At 35.0% G+C, this 24495-nt stretch overlaps 1 protein-coding gene across 3 annotated transcripts in view; it reads right to left on the bottom strand.

Annotated features, from left to right (window-relative positions):
* Asap (ArfGAP domain of ASAP) overlaps positions 1-24495 on the bottom strand; it is a 718739-nt gene that overhangs the window by 538295 nt on the left and 155949 nt on the right. For all 3 annotated transcript variants that reach the window (XM_090411444.1, XM_090411445.1, XM_090411443.1), the window contains exons 8-9: positions 14775-14828; positions 3332-3417 (exon numbers count right to left, since the gene is read on the bottom strand). In XM_090411444.1, coding sequence (XP_090267570.1) covers positions 3332-3417; positions 14775-14828 — 140 coding nt within the window. The remainder of the gene's footprint in view (positions 1-3331; positions 3418-14774; positions 14829-24495) is intronic.

Below are 24495 nucleotides of genomic sequence, written 5' to 3' on the forward strand. Positions count from 1 at the left end.
CTGTCAAGAGACCCCTTTTGATGCTGTGAATAAATTCTGTGAACTATTTTACCACCAATTGGAGAGAGTGATCATGTTGAACTTCCTTGGGATGAATTGAATTGCATTGATGCTCTGATTAAAACAAGTTACTTGAACTACAAAGCTGAAAATTATGATCAACTCAGGAGAATATCATCAGCCCATATCTTTGGTCCCATGGTATCAGTTACTGAATGGGAAAAATGTCAGCAATGCATGAGAATCTTTGAAAAGTGCTTAAATGAAGCAGCATCTGAATGTATCCCTAGTGTTCGAAGAATAAATAGGTTGGGAGTGAAATGGATGTGCAACCTTATTAAGCAAGAGATCCACAAGAAGATGATGTGGAAAGAATATTGTGAGAATAAGAATAAGGAAAGCTAAATCTGAGTATGAAAAGAAATTTGCCATGCCAGTTAAAGGCAATCCAAAAATCCAATCCGGTGTGACCAGAAGGATCGTCTGAGAAATGACTATGTGAGGGGAACAGTGAAAGTTACGAACTTAGGAGTGAAGATACAGGAGGCAAGGTTGAGATGGTTGGGTCATGTGATGAGGAGGGAGGACGAATATGTGGGAAGAAGGGTCATGCAGATGGATGTGTAAGGAAGGAGGACGTGTGGACGGCCAAAGAAGAGATGGAGGGAGCTGGTAGAGGAGGACTTGAGGAAACAATTGATGGTGTAGAAGAGGACTTGAGGAAACTTGGATGTGGTGACAGCCCAAGACAGGAGGATGTGGAGGAGACTCATTATCAACAGTGACCCCACTTAAGTGGGAGAAGCTGCAGAAGAAGAAGAAGTTAAAGGCAATCCAAAAGAATTTTATTGTTATGCTGCAAACAAAAGAAAGAAAGAATGAACGTGGAAGAATAAGTTTATTGAATGCAGATGGTACACAAGTGTTGGAAGCTAAGGAGATTGTTCAATTAATGAGTGCTTACTTTGCTAAGATATATCGATCAGCTGTATGTAGCATGGTGCACAGTGCTACTGCTACATTGGATGAAGAGTTAGAGGATCATGAAAATGAGGTTGAAGAGCTCTTGCATAACCTGGATAAGAATTTGTCAATAGCAACAGATGGAATATCAGCCCGTTTGCTAAAGGAATGTTCAGCCAAATTGGCTAAGACTTTCACATGCTTGTATAACTTGAGTCTCAGCTCAGGAATCATACCACAAGAATGGAAGGAATGTATGATAATTTCATTGTACAGGGGTGGTGGAAAAACTGATGTATCTAACTACCGACCTATCAGTATCTTTAGTGTGGTAGTGAAGATTTTAGAGAAGTTGGTAAGAACTCGCATGCAGAAATGGGTAGACAAACATGCTGCACCTTGCAAGGAACAGCATGGGTTTACTAAACTATGGTCATGCTTTAGCAATTTGCTCATCTTTTATAACAATGTTACGGCCGAGTTGGATAAAGGGAATGGATACACTATGATAATGTTGGATTTTTCTAATGCTTCTGATAGGATTCCACACAATAGGCTGTTGCGCAAACTGGAGAATATGGAATTGGAATATAATCTATTGCCTTGGATCAGGGAATAGTTGACAGACAGATATCAAAAAGTGGTATGCAGTGGGTGTGAATCTGCCAGATTTAAGGTGACCAGTGGTGTACCTCAGGGTTCAGTCTTTGGGCCATTATTGTGTGCAGATTTGGTCTTTTGGGTTTCAAGGGGATAAAGAAGCTGTGGAAAGCATGCAGAGAAGAGTTACAAAGATTATATCCGGATTATGGGATATCAACTGATGAATTTTTTCGTTATATGGAAGGTGGGGAGAGAACACTAGGCCATCCATGGAAGTTAAGTTTGTTCACGGTCAAGAAAGGGGTAAGTGCTAGGTTTTCTTGCTAGAGAGCAGTTAGTGGGCGAGTGGAATAATTTGCCCTTAGGGGTAGTGAGTGCACCTAGTGTGAATGAATTTAAGGAAGGTATGATAGCTGGATTGGGAGATTTATAGCATCCCTGATGAGTCCTTGACTCCAAGGAGATCTCAGATAAAAGATTCTGCAGGAGTAGAAAGGATGTATGGCAATCCCATTGCACAAGGATGGTGCAAAGACTGATGTATCCAACTATTGACCAATCAGTATCTCAGGAATGGATGTGAAAATTTTTCGGAAAAGCTGGTTAGTGCTTGCATTCAAAAATAAGTTGACAGAGAATCTCTACTTTGCAATGAACAAAATGGATTTACTAAGGTCACGGTTTAGCAACTTGCTCACATTCTATAACAACATTATCATTGAATTAGACAAGGGGAATGGATACACCATGATACTTTTATATTTTGCTAAGGCTTTTGAGAGAATACAGCATGGAAGACTTTGCATAAACTAGAAAATATGGGTTTGGATTATAAAATATTAACATGAATAAGAGGTGCAATAAGAGGGGGGCACATAGTGGAAACGAGTTTACAAAATTTAAGGTAACCAGTGGTGTACCATAAGGATCAGTCCTCGATCTATTGTTATTCAATCTTTACATTAGTAACATTCATTAGGAAGGATTTGACAGATGGATCACGTTTGTGATTCTGATATAGTAGAGAGAATGCAAAGGAGTGTATTAAAAATTATATCAGGATTGTAGAATACTGATTATGAAGACGGATTGAGAATTTGCAGACCACAGATACTAACAAACAGGAGAAGGGGTGATATGATCGAAACTTACAAACTTCTGAAAGGGTCATACAGCATTTCGGTTGATGCTGTCAAGAAGGCAGTTAATATGTGATTTTTCTCTCAGAGTAGTGCGTGATTAGAATGGATTGCCATTTGGTGTTGTGGGTGTGAAAGCAGTGTGAATGAATTCAAGAAAAATTATGATAGCTGGTGTGTATAGTATATGGCATCCCTTAATGAATTCCTGATTCCCTGGAGGTCTCTCTTAATAACAGTAATAATAATAATTAACATCTCCAATTTTGATATCATGATATCAAGTTTAATACTGCTTTCCTTCAAACATGATCCATATGGATGATGAATAACAGTATAGACAATGCACACCCTTGTAGCACACCCGACTTAACCTCAAACTATCTCCCTGTACCTCCATCAATTCTAATTGCTGATTTACAATGCAAATATAGACTAAGTATTGCTTGATATAATGATGAATTTATAATATATAACTGTAGCATTTTGAACAGCTTTTATCTTGGCACTTTGCTATATGCCTTTTTTTTCAGATCTACAAAACTTGAATACGAAACTTAAACTTAAATTCATGAAAAAATAAAAGAAGTCAGTCTGTGCATATGCTATGCAAAAGAAATACTTACTTGTTTTGTGCGTGATAATATTCCACAAGGTGCTGTAACAATTCAACTCCTTTCTTGGTTTTTATTTCGTTAACTTTAATCAAATACTGTAAAAAAAGTGTACTGTATTAAACATTACACTGAACTTTTAAATGTACCCTGTAAATAAACAATGCATAAATATAAGAAAAAACTGGCAATAAAAGTTAAACTGTATTGATTTTTTAATGATACTTGTCACATAATGATTAGAAATACATACACGTTTACACAAGAATAATGTTTAATTTGCCAAATATTTCGGTCTGAATATTACAGACCATCTTCAGTGGTTATATAGGAATAGTTTTAAAAAACTATTTAGACAGGAATAGTTTTAAAAAACTATTCCTATGTAACCACTGAAGATGGTCTGTAATATTCAGACCAAAATATTTGGCAAATTAAACATTATTCTTGTGTAAACGTGTATATATTTCTTAAATTGTATTAGATTAAATAGTATGTCAATATCCACTCCAGGAGTAGAGTATATTAAGATACTATACAATATCTAAGTATCCTCTACTCCTAGAAGTGATCATCAGAATACTGATATGTAATAAATATTCTGTTGATCAATTAACATTAAAGCTCTGCTCGATTCACTTTAATCTTCAAAGAGCTGGTGATATTACTAGTGAAATGGTGAGTGGTCTGTGGAATGCTCCCTATGAGAACATGTTGAGGGTTGGTGAACAGGAGAATTTCATTGATAGGCATAAAGGCAAGGGATATGATAGAAACATTTCATTTACTTAAAAGCTTTTATAGAATTGATACACAGAAAACGTTTCACACTTGGTTAGAAATGAGAAGAATAAGCAGTATCCCTGGAAGGTGGGTAAGAGTGTGGTACCAAGAGTATCAGGACTAGATTTTTCTCTTGGTGAGTGGTGAATGGAATGGATTGCTGAGTCAGTTTATCTGTTAATGATTTCAAGGAGAGGTATGATAGATATTGTGTTGATAATTTGGGTCTCCCACAATGAGTCTTATGACTCCATGGAGGTGCCCATTCAATAGCAATAATAATAATAAATTTTTTTTTTTTTTTGCAACTGTTATTGTTGTAACAATCTCTTGTAGTAATTTAACTTATCTAACTCTAATCCAGAGAACTAATATCCACCTAGAATATATACCTTACTAAAGTAAACACTTATTTCAGCTATGTCTTGTGCATGTGACAAAGTATCTGCATTCACTAAAGTCATTCTCCAATTGTCATTTCTTCTTTTTCTTACTACATAGTAATAAAATTCTCTTGTATTCCCCTTTGACCTGTTCTTCTTTTCATAATCCAATATGGCCATCTTTCTCCTGAAATCTCTTTATAGTGCTCCAGAACTTCTTTATCCTGTTTTCACAATATCAGATCCAGGCATTTCAATTACTGATTGAAGATAAACAAGGCATAAGATAAGGGGATGTAGTTTGTCTCCAAATGTATTTAACACATACGAGAATGGTCTGAACAGTTCTCTGATTCAACCATAGATGGCAACACTATTGGCAAGATTTTTTTTTAAGTTCATAAATCTGTCATAAGCATCCATGTGAAATTGCAAGTCATTCTGTCAAGTAGTTTGTTTTATACAGCTGTCTGAAACAGAAGTGTTGTCTGTATTCCTTGAAATGAATAAAATTGAGTATCGTGTGATTATAAAATTCTTTCTAAAAGAAGGTTTAACTCCAAAAGAAATTCATTCAAAGTTCATAAAAGTTTATGAGCACCCTTCTCCTTCGTTTTTGACAATTAAGAAATGGGCTGCCGAGTTTAATGTGGCCGTACTAGCCTTGAAGATGATCCACATGAAGGACATCCAAAAACTGTGCAACACCAGAAATCATTGATCAAGTGCACGATATGGTATTGGATGACAGGCGAGTCAAAATGAAGGAAATTGCTGAGACTATAGGCATTTGAAATGAATGTGTAGGATATATTTTGCATGAAGAATTGCAAATGAAAAAGCTTTGCACAAAATGGGTGCTGCGCTTGCTCACAGCAGATCAAAAACACACTCGCATGAAAATCTCTGAATAGTGCTTGGAGCATTTTAACAAGAATAAAACTGATTTTGTGTGTCGATTTATTACTATGGATGAGACTTGTCACCATTACACACCAGAATCCAAACAACAGTCAAAACAGTAGACAGAAGCCAGTTGTTCAGTGCCAAAGAAGACAAAGTCGGTTCCATCAGCAGTAAAGGTCATGGCATCAGTATTTTGGAATGCTAAAGGCATTTTGTTTATTAATTATCTTGAAAAAGGTAAAACAATAATCGGGGAATATTATTCCGATCTTTTAACCAGACTAGCCGAAAAAATTTGTGAGAAAAGACCCGGTTTGCAGAAGAAAAAAAAAATCATCTTTCATCAGGACAATGCACTTGCTCACAAAGGTGTTTTGACAATGGGAAAATTAAGGGAACTGCAATATGAATTGTTGGAGCATCCACGCTATTTCCCAGATTTGGCTCCCCCTAACTTCTATCTCTTCCCAAAACTAAAACTTTTCCTCGCTGGTCGGCGTTTTTCTTCAAATCAAGGTGATTGTAGCTGTAGAGGGGTATTTTGCACATCTTACTGAGAACGACTACAGGGACGGGATAATGGCATTCGAGAATAGCTGGAATAAATGTATTAGTCTTAAGGGAGATTATGTTGAAAAATAAAAATAATTTTGAAATTATAAATTCGTTTTTTCATTGTTAGACCAAAAAACTTTTCAGACCGCCCACGTACTGATCAAATTATAAAATGGAAAACAATAAAACATGGTATCTAGCAAGATACCATGTTTTATTGTTTTCCCATACAACTAGAAGAACAATGCAATACAACAAAAGAAACGCCTATATGTTGGTAGTGTATATTGAGTTTTTATTATTATAGTTTAATTCACAACATATGGCGCTAATACGAAAAAAGCGTATATTTATTTAATTATCTACTGATATTTCACTAGTTTTCTACCCAGCATCTTCAGACCAAAAAAGTATGCATAGAGCAACAATTAGTTGATAGTGGGAAACAGTTTAAAATTGCAACAGATAATAAAAAGAACTAAAGTTCCTAATTGGCTGCCATCTACTGTTGGAAACAGAAGTTGACATATTAATTCGATCTTAAAATAACCATCTCCCAGATATCTGATAAACTGACACCTTATTGAGATTTGGAGTCAGTCTCTGACTGTTTTACGAATCACCAGCTAATTTAAAACATTCCGCAAACCTTAATGAGCATGGCTGTATCAGTTTACTAAAAATCTAGGAGACAGTAATTTTAACAATAAATAAATATCTGTCAACCTCTGTTGTCAATGACAGATAGTAGTAATTATAACTTTATTTTAATCTGTTCCCCAGTATTAATTAATTGTTACTGCTTGCATACTATGACAAACTGTTTTTGTGGTCTGAAGATACTGGTTAAAAACCTAGCAAAATATGAGCAACTAAGTAAATAAATATTTCTTTATTTTCTTAGCAACACCCAATGGCCATTTCCACTGTATGATATGGTTCAGAAATATAGACTGTTAAAAAGAAAGACCAAAGTAGAATAGATGCAGCAGAAATGATATTTTTACGAACATTTAAAGGATGCACAATATTAGACCATATAAGAAATGAAGACAACTCGAAGAGAGCCAAATATCTAGAGTTTATATGAAAAGATCAACGAATATAGGGATACAGAAAGAGCATTTATATAGGATGGAAAGATTGGCTGCTAAAAGAAATGATAAATATAAAACAAATGGAAAGACAGAGAGAGGAAGACCATTTTAAAAAAAAATCGGAAAGACCTAATGACATCAAGACAGACAAACAATCCTTCATGAGGAGAATCTCCAGGAATTTATTGCAGGTCTAGCTTTAAAGTGTTATTCTTCCATTTAAATCAAAAGCCATTATTTTCCTGAGTGTAAAGATGCAATCACATATAGCAAATATATCTATTTAGTTGATATTTGCTATATGTGATTTTGCAAATTTGAGTTGAACATTATTCACAACTTATTTTAAAAGTATTTAAAATAAGTTGTGAATAATGTTTTTGGTCGTAAAATGTTACAAAATGTAAGACTTATTGTTAAACTGACCATAGATTTTTAATTCATACGTATGTTCGTACAATATTGCCTACCGGTTTCGCTAGTAACTGACTAGCTTTCTCAAGGCTTGGAAAGACTTTTAATGGGATTATATTGATCAAGTGCATATAATAAACAACTATGTTATACCAACTAGTTTCACCAACTAAGGCTGTTGGCATCTTCAGGGTACATAACTGATGTAAGTCACTAAAAAGTAAAAAACTGTTACAACCTATAATCAACCGATTCCAATTATATTAAACAAAGAACAGAGCGCGTACAATACATGCATAGAGCGGGCATGATATCACTTATTATTTAGAAACGTTCTATAGTTGGCACTATAATTCAGTTCTGGTGAGTTGAAGGATCTTATAAGGGGGGGGTCTTCAAGATCATGGGCAAGATTAGTCCTTGGTTCCTGATAAGGTTTTGTATACAGCGGGCAACTGTTGTGGCCTCCTTAAAAATTCGGGAGCAGAAGTCCTCCTCCATGTAAGGAATTGTGCTTCTATCCCACTCTATGGTATGGTTCGTTCTTGAGAAATGAAAAGCTAACCCTGATTTTTCTTCTATGTTATTATTGTGTTCTTTTTGCCTAATTTCAAGGCTCCTTGAAGTTTGGCCAATGTAATTCAAGCCGCACGAGCAAGGTATGTTATAAACTCCAGCATATTTAGAGAAAGGATGGCTATCTTTTGGAGATCTTAAGAATTGTCTAATCATTTCTGTGGGTTTAAAGGCCACTCTTATTTTATGTGGTCTAAAGAGTCTAGCAATCTTATTGGAAACTGTCCGTAAGTATGGAATGACGATGGTAGAAATATAACGTATATCATCTTGTTGTCTTCGTCGGGGTTCAGAGAAAAGTATCTTGTGGATGAGTCTTCGAGAAAATGCATTCATGGTAAGGTTGGTGAATATCAGGGATAGTTCTTCCTGGAGGTCTTGTTGATCTGTTGTAAGGAGAGAGGCACGGTTCTTCAACACGTGTACAATACTAAGTTTCTGAGAAATGTGGTGGCAGGAAGTGAAATGTAAATAACGTCCTGTGTTGGTAGGTTTGCGGTAAACTGAGAGATTGATACCACTTTGGAAGCTTCTTAATTAAAGTGTTCAGAAATGATAATTGGTTATCATTTTCAAGTTCTAGAGTGAATTTGATTGTGTGGTGTAGAGAGTTGATTTTGTTAAAAAAGTCGAACAGGTCCTTTTTTGTGTGGTTCCAAACGATAAAGATATCGTCCACGTATCTCCACCATACTGTGGGTTTAGGGTCTGTTTGAGTTGAGATTTTACTTTCAAAATCCTCCATAAAGAGATCAGCACAAGATGGAGAGAGGGGACTATCCATTGCAAGGCCAGTCAATTGCTGATATATGGTTTTATTCCATAAGAAAAAGTTTGATGTTAAACAATGACAGAACAGAGAACTAATGTCTAGTGGGAGCAAACTTCCTAAAATGGTGATGACTTCCTCCACAGGGATGTTAGTGAATAGAGATGTAACGTCCAGGCTGGCGAGTAAATCCACATTGGAGATAGAGATGTTGTTCAGTTTCTCCAACGAAATGTTGCGAATTTCGTATATAAGTATCCGAATTATGGATGTGTGGTTTGAGGAGGCCTGCCAGGTGTTTAGATAACAGATAAGTTGGCGAATTGATTCCATCCACACTCGGGCGTAGTGGTATTCCATTTTTTTTCTCAAGGCTTGCAGAGTACAAAAAAATGGTAAATGCAAAAAAGGTTTAAGAATACAAAAAAACGTTATACATGTTAGGTAGCTAAGGTAACACGTTCGCATGACATTTTTACTCAGTATCATGAACATGCGTTACATGCAAACGCCTAATATGATTATTCGCATACTGTAGTTCTGTTGAACTGAGGGAATTAATTAGATTTTTCCAAGTATCGTTCGTTCAGTATGGCCCCTTGATTTCTGTTTTGGTTGCTGCCTGTACGTAGCACTACTGCTGCATCTTTAAATAATCAATGTCTGTAATCTTCGTCTACGTAGGGCATAGAGCTGTTATTCCAGTCTATAGTGTGGTTCGAAGTTGAAAAGGGATGTGCCAACCCGGAGGTGATCGTTCTGTTGTGATTTACATCGCCAACATGTTCTTTCTGTCTTATTTCCAGGCTTCTCGAAGTTTGCCCAATGTAGGAAAAACCGCACGTGCATGGAATATTACACACACCTGGTTATTTATAAAATGGAACACTGTCTGTAGATCTTAGAACCTGTCTGATGCTAGTAGTTGGTTTAAATACGACCCTAATGTTATGGGCCTTTAACAATCTCACAATTTTGGTGGAAATTGAACCCATAAAGGGGATGACTGCTGTTGAAATTTGCTGGGAGACTGTTCTTTTTTGTTCGTTATCTTGGTATAGAAATTTGTTGATGACGTTTCGAGGATAACGATTTTGTGTGTTATCTTCAAAGAACCAATCTTCAAAGTTTGGTTCTTATTTTCAAAGTCTTTCAGTGTTTATTTATTTTTTTTTTTTTTGAAAAACTGAATGATGATCCAACATGAAGGGTAAATCAAAATTTCTAATTTGACATGCGATTTGAATGGGTGTAAAGGTTATATTATATTAGTACTTTGGCTATCTTTTCAGATGTATAATATATGGAATAGTGGAGTTTTGTTCTTGTGTATTTGAGAGGAAGGAAGTAAAAGCACCATGTAGTATTTATCTATTTTGTGAGAGCTGTAGCCACTGACCAGAAAATATGGTGAAGATAGTTGAGCTCTGTGTGTAACTGTTTTTAGAATTCCATGTGTTGGACTAGATGATGTGATTATGTAGATATCTTCCTTTGTGCATGTACTGACTTTCTATAAATGGAAAAAAATAAAAATAAAAAATAGCGAATCATCTGAAAGGTGACCGACTTATGTGTCAAGATAGGGCAAACAGTTATTTGATTCTTTTTCAACTGCGAAGTGAATTAATGGGAGTTGGCTGTTAAAGTAATTTATAAAAATATCCAAAGTATCTTGCTATGGGGCAAATGGCAAACTCATCATCAAAGCATAATCATACTAAAGGGTTTGTAAGTCATTGTGGTATTTTGTTCTCAAAGTGTTCCATGTAAAAGTTAACTCAAGGGGAGACCCACTACAGTATGGTAAAGATAGTTAAGCTCTGTGTGTGTAAGTGTTTTTAGAATTCCATGTGTTGGGCTGGATGATGTGATTATGTAGATATCTTCTTTTGAGCATGTACTGACTTTCTATAAATGAAAAAAAATCTGTTTGTAAATTTTTTTCTTGCCAAGTAAAGCAATCTGAATACATAATAAATTTGAATAATTCAAAGATATAAGGGGAGGAAAGTTAGACTTTATAAAATCAGGAGTGTCATTAAGTCTGAATGTTTAAGGATATGCTTTTTAACTAGTGATCTGAAATGGAAAATTTCTTTTTTCTAAAAGTAGAGGAGTTACCAGAAAAAAAATAAAGGGGGGGGGGAGAGGAGGGAAGGAAGTGACTTAGCCAACTGTTAAACAAGTTTATGAGTTGGACTGTCTATACTATCAACTATAGAACGTAGGGAATATTCTTCTTCTTCAACCTTCTGGTTCTGTCCACTGGTGGACGAAGATCTCCCCCATGATTTTCCAGATCACTCTGTTTTCTGCCTCTCCCATCCATCTCACTCCTGCAATTTGTTCCAGTTTATCTCTCCACCTTCTTCTGGGTCTTCCTCTTTGTCTTGCTCCATCCATTGGTCTCCACTCTGTTGTTTTTCTAGTCCATCTCCCATCACTGCATCTGGCAATATGGCTAACCCATCTCCACTTAGTCTGTTTAATGTATTTTACAATATCCATGACACCTGTTTGAGATCTTATCCAGATATTTGTCTTCCTATCTCTTAATGTTATTTTTAGCATACTTCTTTCCATGCGATGTTCTCAGCTTTTTGTTTAGGGCTTCTGTTAAAGTCCATGTTTCTCCTCCATATGTTAGGACAGGAAGTATGCACTGGTCGAAAGCTTTCCTTTATAGACTCATAGGGATATCACTTCTGAATATGTCTCTCATTTTCCCATAAGCCATCCATCCAAGGTGAATTCTTCGTTCAATCTCTTTTCTTTGGCACTCCTCAAAGGATAACAATTGGCCCAAAATATACATATGAAGTAACTTGTTCTCTTTCATGGTTTTCAACTTTGATAGTTGTATGGTTTATGAATTTATTCATCATTATTTTCTTTTTTTTCTCTATTTATTTTTAATTTATTTTTCTAAGGGAATATTAGATTTATGGATTTCAAGTACTCCATAAATACAGAGTGGTTTGACAATTTTTATTTATTTATTTTATTATGTAGTTCCCACTCATGAATAGTGGTGGGAACTACATAATTCTGCAATCTATAGTATATATGTACTGGCATTTTTTATTTATTTTTTACATAGTCCAGAAATCCTACTCTAGAGACCAAACAGGGAATTTTTTAAGCCCACTTCAGGCCTCCAATTAACAGGGTGGTGGTCTCACACTGAACAGGTTTAATTTTCTTGATGATTTCTTCAGGCCAAGAAGTAAATTTTTTCAATAATTTAGGAACTTTTTTCTTTTGAGACAGAGTGCGATGTTGGTCTATGACTTCGTAAGTAGCACTGTCATCTAGGAGATCCTGCAATTTTCTGTTGTAATCCTCTTGATTCATGATAAAATTAGCATTACCCCTATTGGCTTTAGTGATAACAATATTTTATAACTTTTTAAAAGCAGCTGTTTCATTCTTATGGTATTTTCGGTGGCTTACATTAAGTTAGGATGCTTATTATGTCTAAAGAAACATTTCTGGCAGTTGAAGGTGGAAGATTGTAGATGTCCCATTCTGTGTTCATCATATTTCTAGTGTTGAAACTTGTTTAGGCAGAACAGTGAAGTCATGACCTTGACTAAGCGTTCGTAGTTTTTTTCCCATAAGCACTTGTGAGTATAAATTCGTAACTGATATCTCAATGAAGTTGATCACAGAGCGTAGTACATAGTGAGCTGAAACTAAAATAGGCCAGACCAGGAAAACTAAAAGTTAGCCTTCCTCAAATGTTTTTGCAGGATAGCATTACAATTCCTGCTATCCAGAAGAAGCTAAGCAGAGTTTCAGTCAGGGTCATAACTTTGCTATTACACCTAAGAAAATTCCAAATTATAATATGGGATAGTAATACATTCCTGCTTTTCTCAAATTCAAAGAAAGTTTTATTCGGCTAAGGCACTGTGTTCACAGAGAGGCAATTTAGTGCTGCTAAGCAAACAAACTGCTACTATTTACAGAGGCTTACCAAATTAACAGCATTATAATGGCTCTACATGAACTATTTAATGTTTAAATTCTGAACTGTGGACTTTCCTATATCAAAGTGTCAAAAATAAAATAAAATAAAATAAAATAAAATAAAATAAAAAAATAAAAATTTGCAAAGATTAAAAGCAAGCATCTGAAAAAATTTGAATTCCTCCAATGCTAGCATTTTTTATTTCAAGTTTGGTGCTGTAATACCATTAAAATATGTATAGCACATGTACTTGAATTCCTCTGCTATGCAGTTTCTCATGCCACCACTTTAAGCTGGCTGCCTGATCAGTTTATTATAATCCCTAACTTTATAGTCTCAGATACAGATTTTCTGATGTTATTACTAGATCCAATATCCTTGTACCAATGAGTCCTTTCCATCTTGTGCTGCTTAAGGTAATTATTACTGCATAATCCTATAAATTATTATCTCCCTCAACTTGGAGGCTTTCTCCTCCCACCAATCTATAACTCCCATAGTTGAAATCACCAATAATGGTAGTCCTCTTTGCATCCAAATTTTTGACTATTATGGATGCAAAGATGGATGCATATTCATCTAAAATTCTATGCAGTTCACAGTGCTCTTCAGATGAGCCTAGTCTATAGGCAGTACCCAAATTATTGCTACTATTAATTTCAATCTCACAAACAGCCTCGAAACATATTGCTTACATTACTCATGCTACCACTGCTAGTGGATATTTTTTCACTGATTGGATTTATCTTTTGTAATCTATGTTAAACTTTTCCACCCTTTCTGTCTTCGCAGAGTGCACTAAATCTATCACATTCCATTCCTATAACAATATCCTCCTCTGTCCTAGGTTCACCAATTTCAATCTTTAGTTTCTAATACGTCTACCAATGTAAAGAACTACTCAACTTTATATAACCTAAACCAATGATTTTCAACCTTTTCTTGTTACCAATCCATGATAAGAAAAAGATTTTACATCATGACCTAGGGTACATGCATGCACAGAGTTTAAATAAATTGATTAAAATGTTAGAAATGTAGCAAACTTGAAAAATGTCGCACTTGATAATGACCTCTCCCAAAAATGTACTGATGATTTGTAACTGGCATAGGACTGACAGCCAAATATATATATATATATTTTTATTTTTTTTAATGTTTATAAGGACAGAAACCATGAAAGGTCTCTGGTGAAAGCAAATGTCACACACATTAGCAAGTGCAAACACTTAAGTGTGGTGTCCATTTATGTTTTACAGATAATTTGAACATTTGTACGAAATCAAATCATAGTGTTTTAAAGATAAGAAATGTGTGAAATCCACTCTGATATTTTCTATTCTATTTCATTTTAAAAAAATGCTGATAGCAACCCACTAAACTGATTTCATACCCCACTAATTGGTCACAAATCACAGTTTAAAAAACACGCACTAAACAAACTTAATGGTATGGTATTATTATCATTTCTTAAACTTCTTAAACAGTATAATGCAATAAGTTTAACCACTAACGGCTCGGCCATCCGGCCCGAGTGGTTAGCATATCCGCTCTCCAGCCAAAAGGCTGCTGGTTCGAATCCCGCCATGGGCAGGATGTTTGTAACTGTCTGTGAAAAAACTAGTGGTGATGGTCAGCAGTAGATGGCATTGGTGTAGTTGCAGTCAGTTGGTGGAGACAGAGCTGTAGAGCAGGTGCCCTCCTTTGATGAGTCTTTGGACTCCCTGGAGGTGTCAAATAATAATAATAAAAAAGTTGGTGTTATGAGAGAAGCGCTAAGATGTACAACCTTTGCTTTTCCATTCTGTGTATACATGGTTCAATAACACATAAAAATATACAAAAATTATAAACATAAAAAATGGACTTTCATATTTGTTTTCCACTCATGTAATTCAATACATGATACACCTAGTGTAATACCACTAAATTTTACAGTTATATTCTGAAAACAGCAAAAAATTCAAATGAATTAAGTGAACAGAATTAGTTTTACCTCACACATTTGAAGCTGAAACATTTTTCTTTCTTTTTCCATTTCATCAGCAATCTGTAAGATGAAATAAAATAAGCAAAGAAAATTTCAAGACTATTGCAAAAACAGAAATAAATAATTATTCTTAATACTAATTTTAAATAGCATATATGAAAAATACTACAATATTCACTTTAAGTTATGAATTATTCAAGTATCACATCAAGTGACATAACGAATATGGCTGGTCTGGTTGGTTGTGGATGATCGCCATTCTCAAAGCAACAGCCTGAGTTTGAATCTAATGATGTGGATGTGCATGTGCATGAAAGTTTTTAGGTGGTAGATGATTTTTGTTAACCAGAGTGAGACAACCAGAAACCTACTTAATGGAGGGCTAAAGGGAATGAAAATTTTCAAGTTTGGTCTCCAAAGAAGGAATAAGAAATTCTGGATGATTTAATCCTTACTTTCCTCACAGAATTAAATATGATATAGTTTACCAGTTTATAAAATTTTTGTGGGATTCCAAACAAAATGTATGGAGTCCAAAGATAAATTCATTCTGGTAGTAGGATAATTGCAATTCATTTACCTTTCTGCTCTTTTTGATGTTACTCTCATCTATAAAATGTTGACAACCTATAATACATTGGTACTGTGGATGGGCTAAGGGTCTTTTCCAATGAACTTCAGATCTCCAAGAAGCAAGGTGGTGATCTTTCATCACGTCATGAAATTCATCTTCCACCAAAAATATTGACAAACATCCATGCTCATGGAAGGATATGAATCCATGGCCAGTTGGAGAATGGAGAAGCTCTTAACTTAGCCAACTAGACCAGAAAATACTTGGAGTTTGTGTTATTCATTCAAAACATCATATGGAAGCTAATGTAAAATAATTGTAAAATAATTTCCCCACGTAGAACCTAAGAAAACTGTGAGACTTCAATGTTCATAACACAAACTAATTCCCCCTTCTTAAATGCCCAGATCTAGCCAGAAGAGAAGAATAATCAAGCAAGTTTCACTATCAAATTACAAATTTTGAATTTATCCACATAGCTACTTGAAATTTCATGATCATTTTTGTCTAAAATATAGCATCCCATATTTATTATTGGCTTAAACCAATATACAAAATGATGGTAAAACATGACAAAATTTCATGCCGGCAGGGGGTCACTCTGTTACACAAGGCCCCCCGTTGTTTTCACCAGGAAACCACGGTGAACAGCGAAAAGTCAGCAAATGGAACAAATCTGAAAGTACATCCCAACTCAACATCACCAGAGTTAAAGATCGGTACTATCAACATAAGAAGCCTGAATGGCAAAGAAATGGAGCTAGCTGAGGAATTAGGTAAATACCAGATCGACATAATAGGGGTGACAAACAAAAATGACAAACACTGGTGAAATCTTTCTGAGCAATAAATACAAAATGTTATATTCATGCAATGACAATCAAGGAAAAGAAGGAGTAGCCATAGTATTCAACACAAAATACGAGGCTAATCTTCTTGAATGGTAGGCAATCTCAAGTAGAGAAATGTGGGCAAATATGAGAATGGGGAACTGGACAGGGAGAGTTATTTGTGCCTATGGTCCTACAGAAGGTTATACTAAGGTAGAAGTGGAGGAATTTTTTGAGGCTTTAGAAAAAGCAACTGACACAATGAAAAAGGAGAAGTTGGTCCTGGTTGGGGATCTAAATAGCAGAGTAGGAAATGATTGTGAGACATACAAAATTATTTTGGGAAAATTTGGAGAAAAGAGCAAAGCTAATAATAATGGCAAATACCTGTTGGATATCTGCTCAGGACATGGACTGGTTATTACTAATACCATGTTCCAACATAAAAATGTGCACAAATTCACATGGAGAGAAGAGGCAAGGAATAAGAAAAGTCTCACTGACTATGTTATTGTTGATAGTGATGTTTTCTCCCTGGTGCAGGACACCAGAGTGTACAGAGGATTTGAAAGTGGAAGTGATCACTATTTAGGCTTGGACAGGATAAAATTGATTTTCATACTGAAAAGAATAACATGTAAGGAAGTTTTAAAGTGAATAAAAGTTCAGCAGCTCTCAGATGCAAACTGTAGACTAAAATACACAAAGATTATTAAAGAAAAAATGAAATAGTTTGAGAACAGGAACCAAACCTTGGAGATTCAGTGGCAAACTCTGAAGAAAACATTGATTGATTCAGCCAGAGAGGCATGTGGTGAGGTTGTCTGCAAGGATATAAAAATCAGAACTCCATGTTGGACACAGAAAGTTAAAGAGGCAGTGAAGGAAAAGAAGAAAGCATATCAAAAGTTCCTGGCAAATAAGTCAGCTTGTGCTCTCAGACAATACAGAGACAAATGTAAGAAAGCTAAACACTGTATAAAACTAGCTAAACAAAAGTCATGGGAGGACTTTGGCAAGAACATAGAAAATAAATATCAAGAAGGTGGCAAAATATTCTGGAGGTTGTTGAAAAAGCTTAGAAATGGAGGAAAGAGTGCTGTAAAAGGAGTTAGAGATGATAAAAGTGACATGAAAATGGGAGAATAAGATATCCTTGAAGTATGGAGTAATTACTTTGAAAAATTGCTAAATGAAACAAGCAGTGATAGCACAGTGGTAAAAAACACTGACCAGGCATGCAGTCAGGAATACATATCCATACTTGAATACATATCCATAATCAGGAATACATATCCATAAAGCCATCAAAGGCTTGAAATGTGGAAAGGCAGCAGGAGTAGATGATATTCGACCAGAAATGCTGAAGTATGGTGGTATAAAAGTCTTACAGTGGCTGCACTGCATAGTTCAGAAGGCGTGGACAGAGGGATGAATCCCCGATGATTGGAGTAGAGCTCTCATAGTACCCATATATAAAAAGGGAAATAAAACTGAATGTGAGAATTACAGAGGTATTTCCCTACTGAGTGTTCCTGGCAAGATTTGTGCAAGTATACTTGAGAAATGGTTGAGAAGAATTGTGGAAGTTGGTGAAGAATAAGCTGGATTCAGGCCAAACAGAGGCTGTGAGGAAGCATGGGAATATAACAAAGATCTGTATTTAAGTTTTGTCGATCTGGAAAAGGCATATGACAAAGTGCCAAGAGAGAAGCTATTCAATACTCTACAGTTATATGGTGTCAATGGGGCATTATATCAAGCGATACTTAGTCTGTATTTGAGTTGTAAGTCAGTAGTTAGAATCAAAGGAAGTACGGGAAGATGGTTTAATGTTAAATCTGGAGTGAGACAAGGATGTATATTATCCCCTCTGTTATTCATTATCTATATGGATCACATTATGAAGGAAAGTGGTATTAAAAATGATATCAGAATTGGAGATGTTAATGTCAGCTCTTTGCTTTATGCGGACGATGTTATACTTCTAAATCAATCCGCTATAAGTTTGCAAGATTCTTTGACTAAATTGAATAACTGTTGTAATAGATATGGTATGAAGGTCAGCAATAAAAAGATAAAGACAATGAAAATAGGCAGAATTGTTGAAAATGTCAACTGCATTGTGAACGAAGAACCTGTGGAACAAGTAAAATATTTCAGCTACTTATGCACGATTTTTAGTAAAGATGGTAAATTAAATATGGAAATAGATAACAGAATCATCAAAGCTGGTATGGTGGGAAGTCAACTGAATAAATTCATATGGAATAAGACAGAAATTAGTCGGAACACTAAATTAGCTTTATACAAGACAGTGTTCAAACCAGTTTTAACTTACGGATCTGAGAGCTGGGTCAGAAGTAAAACACTTGACCAAAGACTAGAGACCACAGATATGAGAGTCCTGAGAAAGATTAGAGGCGTGAACAGATGGCATCAATGGCAATATTATATAAAAAACGAAGATATTAGGAAAGAACTTGACATTGTCATCATCCAGGAATGCGTTAGCAGAGCTTATCTCAGGTGGTATGGTCACTTAAATAGAATGGGCGAGGAAAGATTAGCAAAACAAGTGTTGTCTGTCAGGTTGGCAGGAAAACGACCCAGAGGAAGACCAAGATATAGGTGGATTGATAGGTACAAAATGCCTTAGACAATAGAAATATAAGACCTGATAATGTTGGAGTCTTGACAAGTAACAGACTGATTTAGAGGAAAATTGTAGATAGGAAGTTAGTAATGATGTAAATTTTTCATGTAGCACTATCATATCCTGTACACCCCTTTAGGGTACCTGTCAGAAATTTGATGATGATGATGATATTTATTATTTACAGGATCTCACCTATATTAGTATTCTTCATCTCTTCATTCATTCATTAAGGAAAACTGCAATTAAAACAGGGTAAGCTACGAGCTAGAATATCTTTTTTAAAATAGTGCAGATGTGATAATCTTATTCCAACCTTTGCAAAACTGAAGGAAGCCATCAAATCTCCAGGCACCCATAAAATCTATCAAAAAGCAAGTCATTCCTTACTACTCAATCAGTTACGAGTGTCTAAGCATGAACTAGCAACAAATAATTTAAATATTACAGAACTAGAAACAGACTTGTCAAATACGTTAAATCGAGAATTGCTACAATTAATTATAACTGTCTCAAAGAATTCGGGAAAAAAAGCTTATGATAAAAGCAATAGTGCTCTATATATTAAATACCTTAATCTATTAAATCGATCAAAAAAGAGCGATAACAAATTACCAACGGAAAAATGGGTAGTCAATTTATCTAAACGTCCACTAACAAAAGATGAATTAAATGTTCTAGCAAGAGGCCATAAATTTGCGATTTCACCAAAGTGTTTCCCATATTTAGACTTAATACATAATATAGAAAGAAATGTCAAACATCTCTCCAGTATTGAAGCCAACAGACTTCAATTCGAAGTAGCTAAAGTGATCCACAATGCCAAACCTTCAGAATTAAATATCCCACCATCAGAATTGAAAGCTATTATTTCCTTAAAAACGTAACAAAAATATAATCATTACTAGAGCTGATAAAGGAAATACCACCTGGTTCTTGATACCAATTCATATGACCGTAAAATGAATTTACTTCTTTGAGATCTTAATACTTACGCCAAATTGGATTATGATCCTACGAAACGTCAACTCAGAAAATTAAATAAGCTACATAATGAGTAGCTTATTTAATGAGTAGCTACTTAATGAGTAGCTTATTTACCTCTAAGGAGGAAAAGTAACCTCAGGTTACTTTTCCTCCTTAGATGAAGAAACAATCAAAAAACTTAAGACATACCATGCAAGACCTCCTAGAATTTATGGCTTACCTAAGCTACACAAAACTAATGTTCCACTTAGACACGTCGTAGACTGTATCAGCTGTCCAACATACGAGTTATCAAGATTCTTATCTAATCTTCTCCGCCCTCACATAGGCCACTCAGTTTCTTCAATCAAAAATTCTACTGAGTTTCACACAAAAATAAAAGACATTCAACTATCAAAAACTGACTTGTTAATAAGCTTCGACATTGTCTCCCTCTTCACAAACATTCCCCATAAAGAAACAATAGAATTACTAACTCAAAAATTTCCGTCTGATATAGTTGAATTGTTCAAGTTCGTTATTTCATCAGGTTACTTCACCTGGAAAGGTCAAATTTACAAGCAAAAAGAAGGAACAGCAATGGGATCTCCTTTATCACCAAACCTAGCAAACTTGTTTTCTAGAACACCTTGAGGAAAAAATATTCACTTTTGAACCCAAACCAAAAATTTGGTTAAGATATGTCGATGACGTATTTGCAGTCTGGGATCATCCCGAACATGAATTACAACTGTTTCTAGATAAAATTAACCTTCTTCATCATCGCATCAACTTTACGTTAGAAAAAGAATCTCCACAGGGTATCTCTTTTTTGGATTTACACATCAAAAGAAAAGAAGACTGTTCCATCGCCACTTCCGTCTTTCGCAAGCCTACATTCTCAGGTCGCTACATTCACAATTCTTCTGCTCATCATCCATCTCAGAAATCTGGCATTATTAAATCACTAGTTTCCAGAGCACACAAATTCTGCTCCTCTGAAGAATCTTTAAACCAGGAATTAGAAGTAATCAAAAATACAGCCATCCTAAATGGATATAATCCTAAAACAACTCAAAAAATCATCAGTAGTCACTTCTCCACACAAACCAGACAGGAAGAAGTCCATAGGATTCCCATACCTTATGTTAAAGGCATCTCAGAACGTCTTTCTAAAATTATGAAGAAATACAATTTTGCCACTACTTACAAACCTATCAACCAAATTTACAACTTATTACCTTCTCCTAAGGACAAATTCTCACCCTTGATGTTGCCTGGCATTTATGAGATCCCATGTTCATGCAAATTATCTTACTTTGGACAGACAGGTAGGTCTGTTCAGAAACGCATCTCGGAACATCAAGACCACATTCGTCTTTTTAAACCGCAGAAATCTGGCCTCTCTCAGCATGGAATCGAAAATCCAAACCATAGGATCCATTGGGAAAAGTCTAAACTTTTACATAGATCTTTATATAAACATGAACGTTTGCAATACAAGGAGAGTTCTGAAGCCCTACTACACAGACCAAACTTAAACCGCAACGACGTTCTTACTATTCCTAAAGTATGGGAAATTGTCATACAAAATTGTGTTAAATAATTAATTTTTTTGTTGTACTACTGTAGCAAGTTATGCACGTTTAATGAGATTCTATTGTAATCATGCGCCCTAACTGTATGTTATTCCTATTAATGTTTAAAACTACTGTACTGATTATGTCCTAAGATACTTAGGATGAAATATTTACAATTAAATAATTTTCACTGTGGTTAATACGTGTGTTTCTTTTAATTATAATTCATTCACTCAGTATGTAGTGAATGCCCTGGATAGTTTTCTGCATTTATTAAAGGTTATGCAGAAGTGTCTTCACAGTTAATCTAGTTCTGACTTTTAAATTATATAATATATAATTCAGTGGATCTGAATTATATATTATAATTAGTGTAATAAAAAACAAATTGATTCTTTGCTATATAATCATCTATTTAGAATTATTTAAGGTACCGTATTTTCTGGTGTATAAGATGCACTTTTTTACCTTAAAAATTCATCTTAAAAATGGGGTGCGTCTTATATAATGAAGGTAAAGATTGTTTCCTCTTTTCAAAGTCATACACACTCCCTTTTATGTTCCAAAATCTTTGTAGGTGGTTAATGGTGCAATCAAATTGATGCGTGACCTTCACTTGACTTCTAGCGGGTCATTGGCTAAGAACTTGGCATGGTCAGAAGGAGATTTTGTACAATTTGCATAAAGAAAAGCGCGCGGAACGTGGAAAAATTGCAAAGTGGCCAGAACTAGAGACCGAAGTTTTGAAATGGGTGCAAGAAAAATCAGCAAAATGGCATTGCCATTTTGCCGATTTTCAAAAATGAAATAAATGAAACAAAAATGATTCATACACATGCAGTCAAAGTAGCCTGTGAGCATAACATTGAAGATTTTAAAGGTGGTGCGTCATGGTGTTACCGTTTCATGAAATGCAGCGGACTTTGTATGCGTACAAAAACAAAAATCAGTCAAAAAATGCCAAAAAGAATATGAAGACAAAATTATTTCTATATTATAAGAAATTAATGATAATAGAGAAGAGTCAGATAACAGTGACATGGTTTTTGCAGGTTTCTGAAAGGTCAGTTTACTATTAAAAATTACCTATTATTTTATCCATTTTTTTTTTTTTGAATCATACTTTAAAGTTTAGGTTTTTTCCAGAAAATTGTATTAAATTTCTTGGGTGTGTCTTATACATAGGAGCGTCTTATACACTGGAAATTACGGTAAGTGGATTGTGCTATATTCAGCCTTTAAAAATTAATTAAAGTAAGTGTATTATAGTTATTGCATATGTGTCAGCCAGTATGAGTAGCATGTATGTGAAAGAGTTCAAAAGATAGTTTTAAATGAGAGTGCAGTGATTATTGAATTAGCCTGTGTTATTTAAATCTTTATTAATAGTTATATTATTATATTGTAGCTAATGACACCAAGACATACAGGGACAATGGTGACCAAAACATCATTATTCAGGGAATTTAATATGAGGGTCTTGTGAGATGTAACCTGTGCAATGTATTCCTTATCAAAAGTGAATAAAGGCTTCAGATTTCTTTTACAAAATCATTTGTAACAAATTTTTAAATTGTCTAGAACTAAATTGTATCCTTAGGTTGAAAACAGCTTCATCACCATTAAAGCTTTGCTATTTTTTTTTGTCCCTTGTGAGATACAATCCTTCACAGGATAATGCTTCGCCAGATAAAAGGAGAAGCATCTTGCAAGTGATAGAGCAGAGAAGAGGAAGAAAGGAGAGGTGAGAAAAAAAAGAAAGAGATGAATGAGCAAAACAGAAAGATAAGACACATTTCATGGTGATTCCATTATCAGGATGCACATGGTGAATGTGCAATAAAATTATGTATTCCTAGTGTTGAAGAAAGATGTTAGTGATGTCATTAATGAAAGTGGAGTGTAAAAGAGTTAACAGCTGTCATAGGCATGGTTTTAAAAGACACATATGAAATGGGAGAGAATATAAAAGAGTTACTGGAAGATGCAAAAAACAGAGAGAGAGAGAGAAAAGAGTAAAATCTGTCAACTTGTTGTGAAGATATGATACAAGCAAACTGGGGTGAGGGGAGGAGCATTTATGAGACAAGTGTGTTAGAATGGAAGGTATCAAACAATGCTGAATGCAAGTTTCCAGGTCTCAAATCTGACACTCTTTAAAAGATGCAAGGTTACACATAAGGTTAAGAGATAGAAATTCAAGAATGCCAGAAGCATATAAAGAATTACAGGCATTAGCAAAACTTGATGGAAGAGGATATGCAGTTATAGAACAATATAAATGAAATTGCATTTTTAGGAAGGACAGAAAGAACAGGAAGGGAGAAGGTGCATTTCTGAGGCAGCAAAACAGAGATGCATGAATATCTGAGGCAATCTGATGAGATTGTGTCAAGATATTTATTTTGTGTGTGAAATATTTATTCAGTTGTTGTGATAGGCCAAGGTATGAAAAGGAATAAGATGATACATCAGCAAGTTAACTGAGTGAGCACAGGGTATGCAATTAGGATGGCTGACTTTACATCAAAATGATCAAGAGTGGAAAGATGAAATGACTATGGGGAAAATGAAATTTATACTGAAAAATGACCTTAAACAGCCATTTGATGGTAAGGATGCAGGATTTGAATATAGTCAATCAAGTATTGTCCACAACCAAGGTAACCACCACTCTGCTCCAAATGGAAGAGTGAGATCATGATTTGATAAAAAAAGGTTGCTGTGCATTTGGAAATTTCCATTAAGAAGGAGTTATATGTAGCACTATAGAGGCAGTAATTGTGAAAATTGGAAGCCACTCATGGGAAGGATGCTAGCAGTGCAGAGGAAATTATAGGGATTTTTGATGAAAGCAGTATCAGAATTCATGAGCAGGGTCAGAAGAATAAATTGGGATAAAATAATGAGTAACATAAAGGCAGGATCTGCAAAAAAAAATGCTGCATAGGGAATACAAAGAGAAATATAACCAACAAGCTCATGAAACAAGGTAAGCAGCATGATTATAAAAGAAAAATCAGGTTTTGAGAAGAAAAAGGAAATCTCAGAGTTCTACTGCTATTTAGTGAGTAAAAGGAAGATGATAATGGTAGTAAAACTTTAATATAAATGGTAAGCA

The sequence above is a fragment of the Typopeltis vanoorti genome, chromosome 21 (genome assembly GCF_054136105.1).
Source record: "Typopeltis vanoorti isolate ZY-2024b chromosome 21, IOZ_Tvanoo_1.0, whole genome shotgun sequence".
NCBI classification, from domain to species: domain Eukaryota; kingdom Metazoa; phylum Arthropoda; class Arachnida; order Uropygi; family Thelyphonidae; genus Typopeltis; species Typopeltis vanoorti.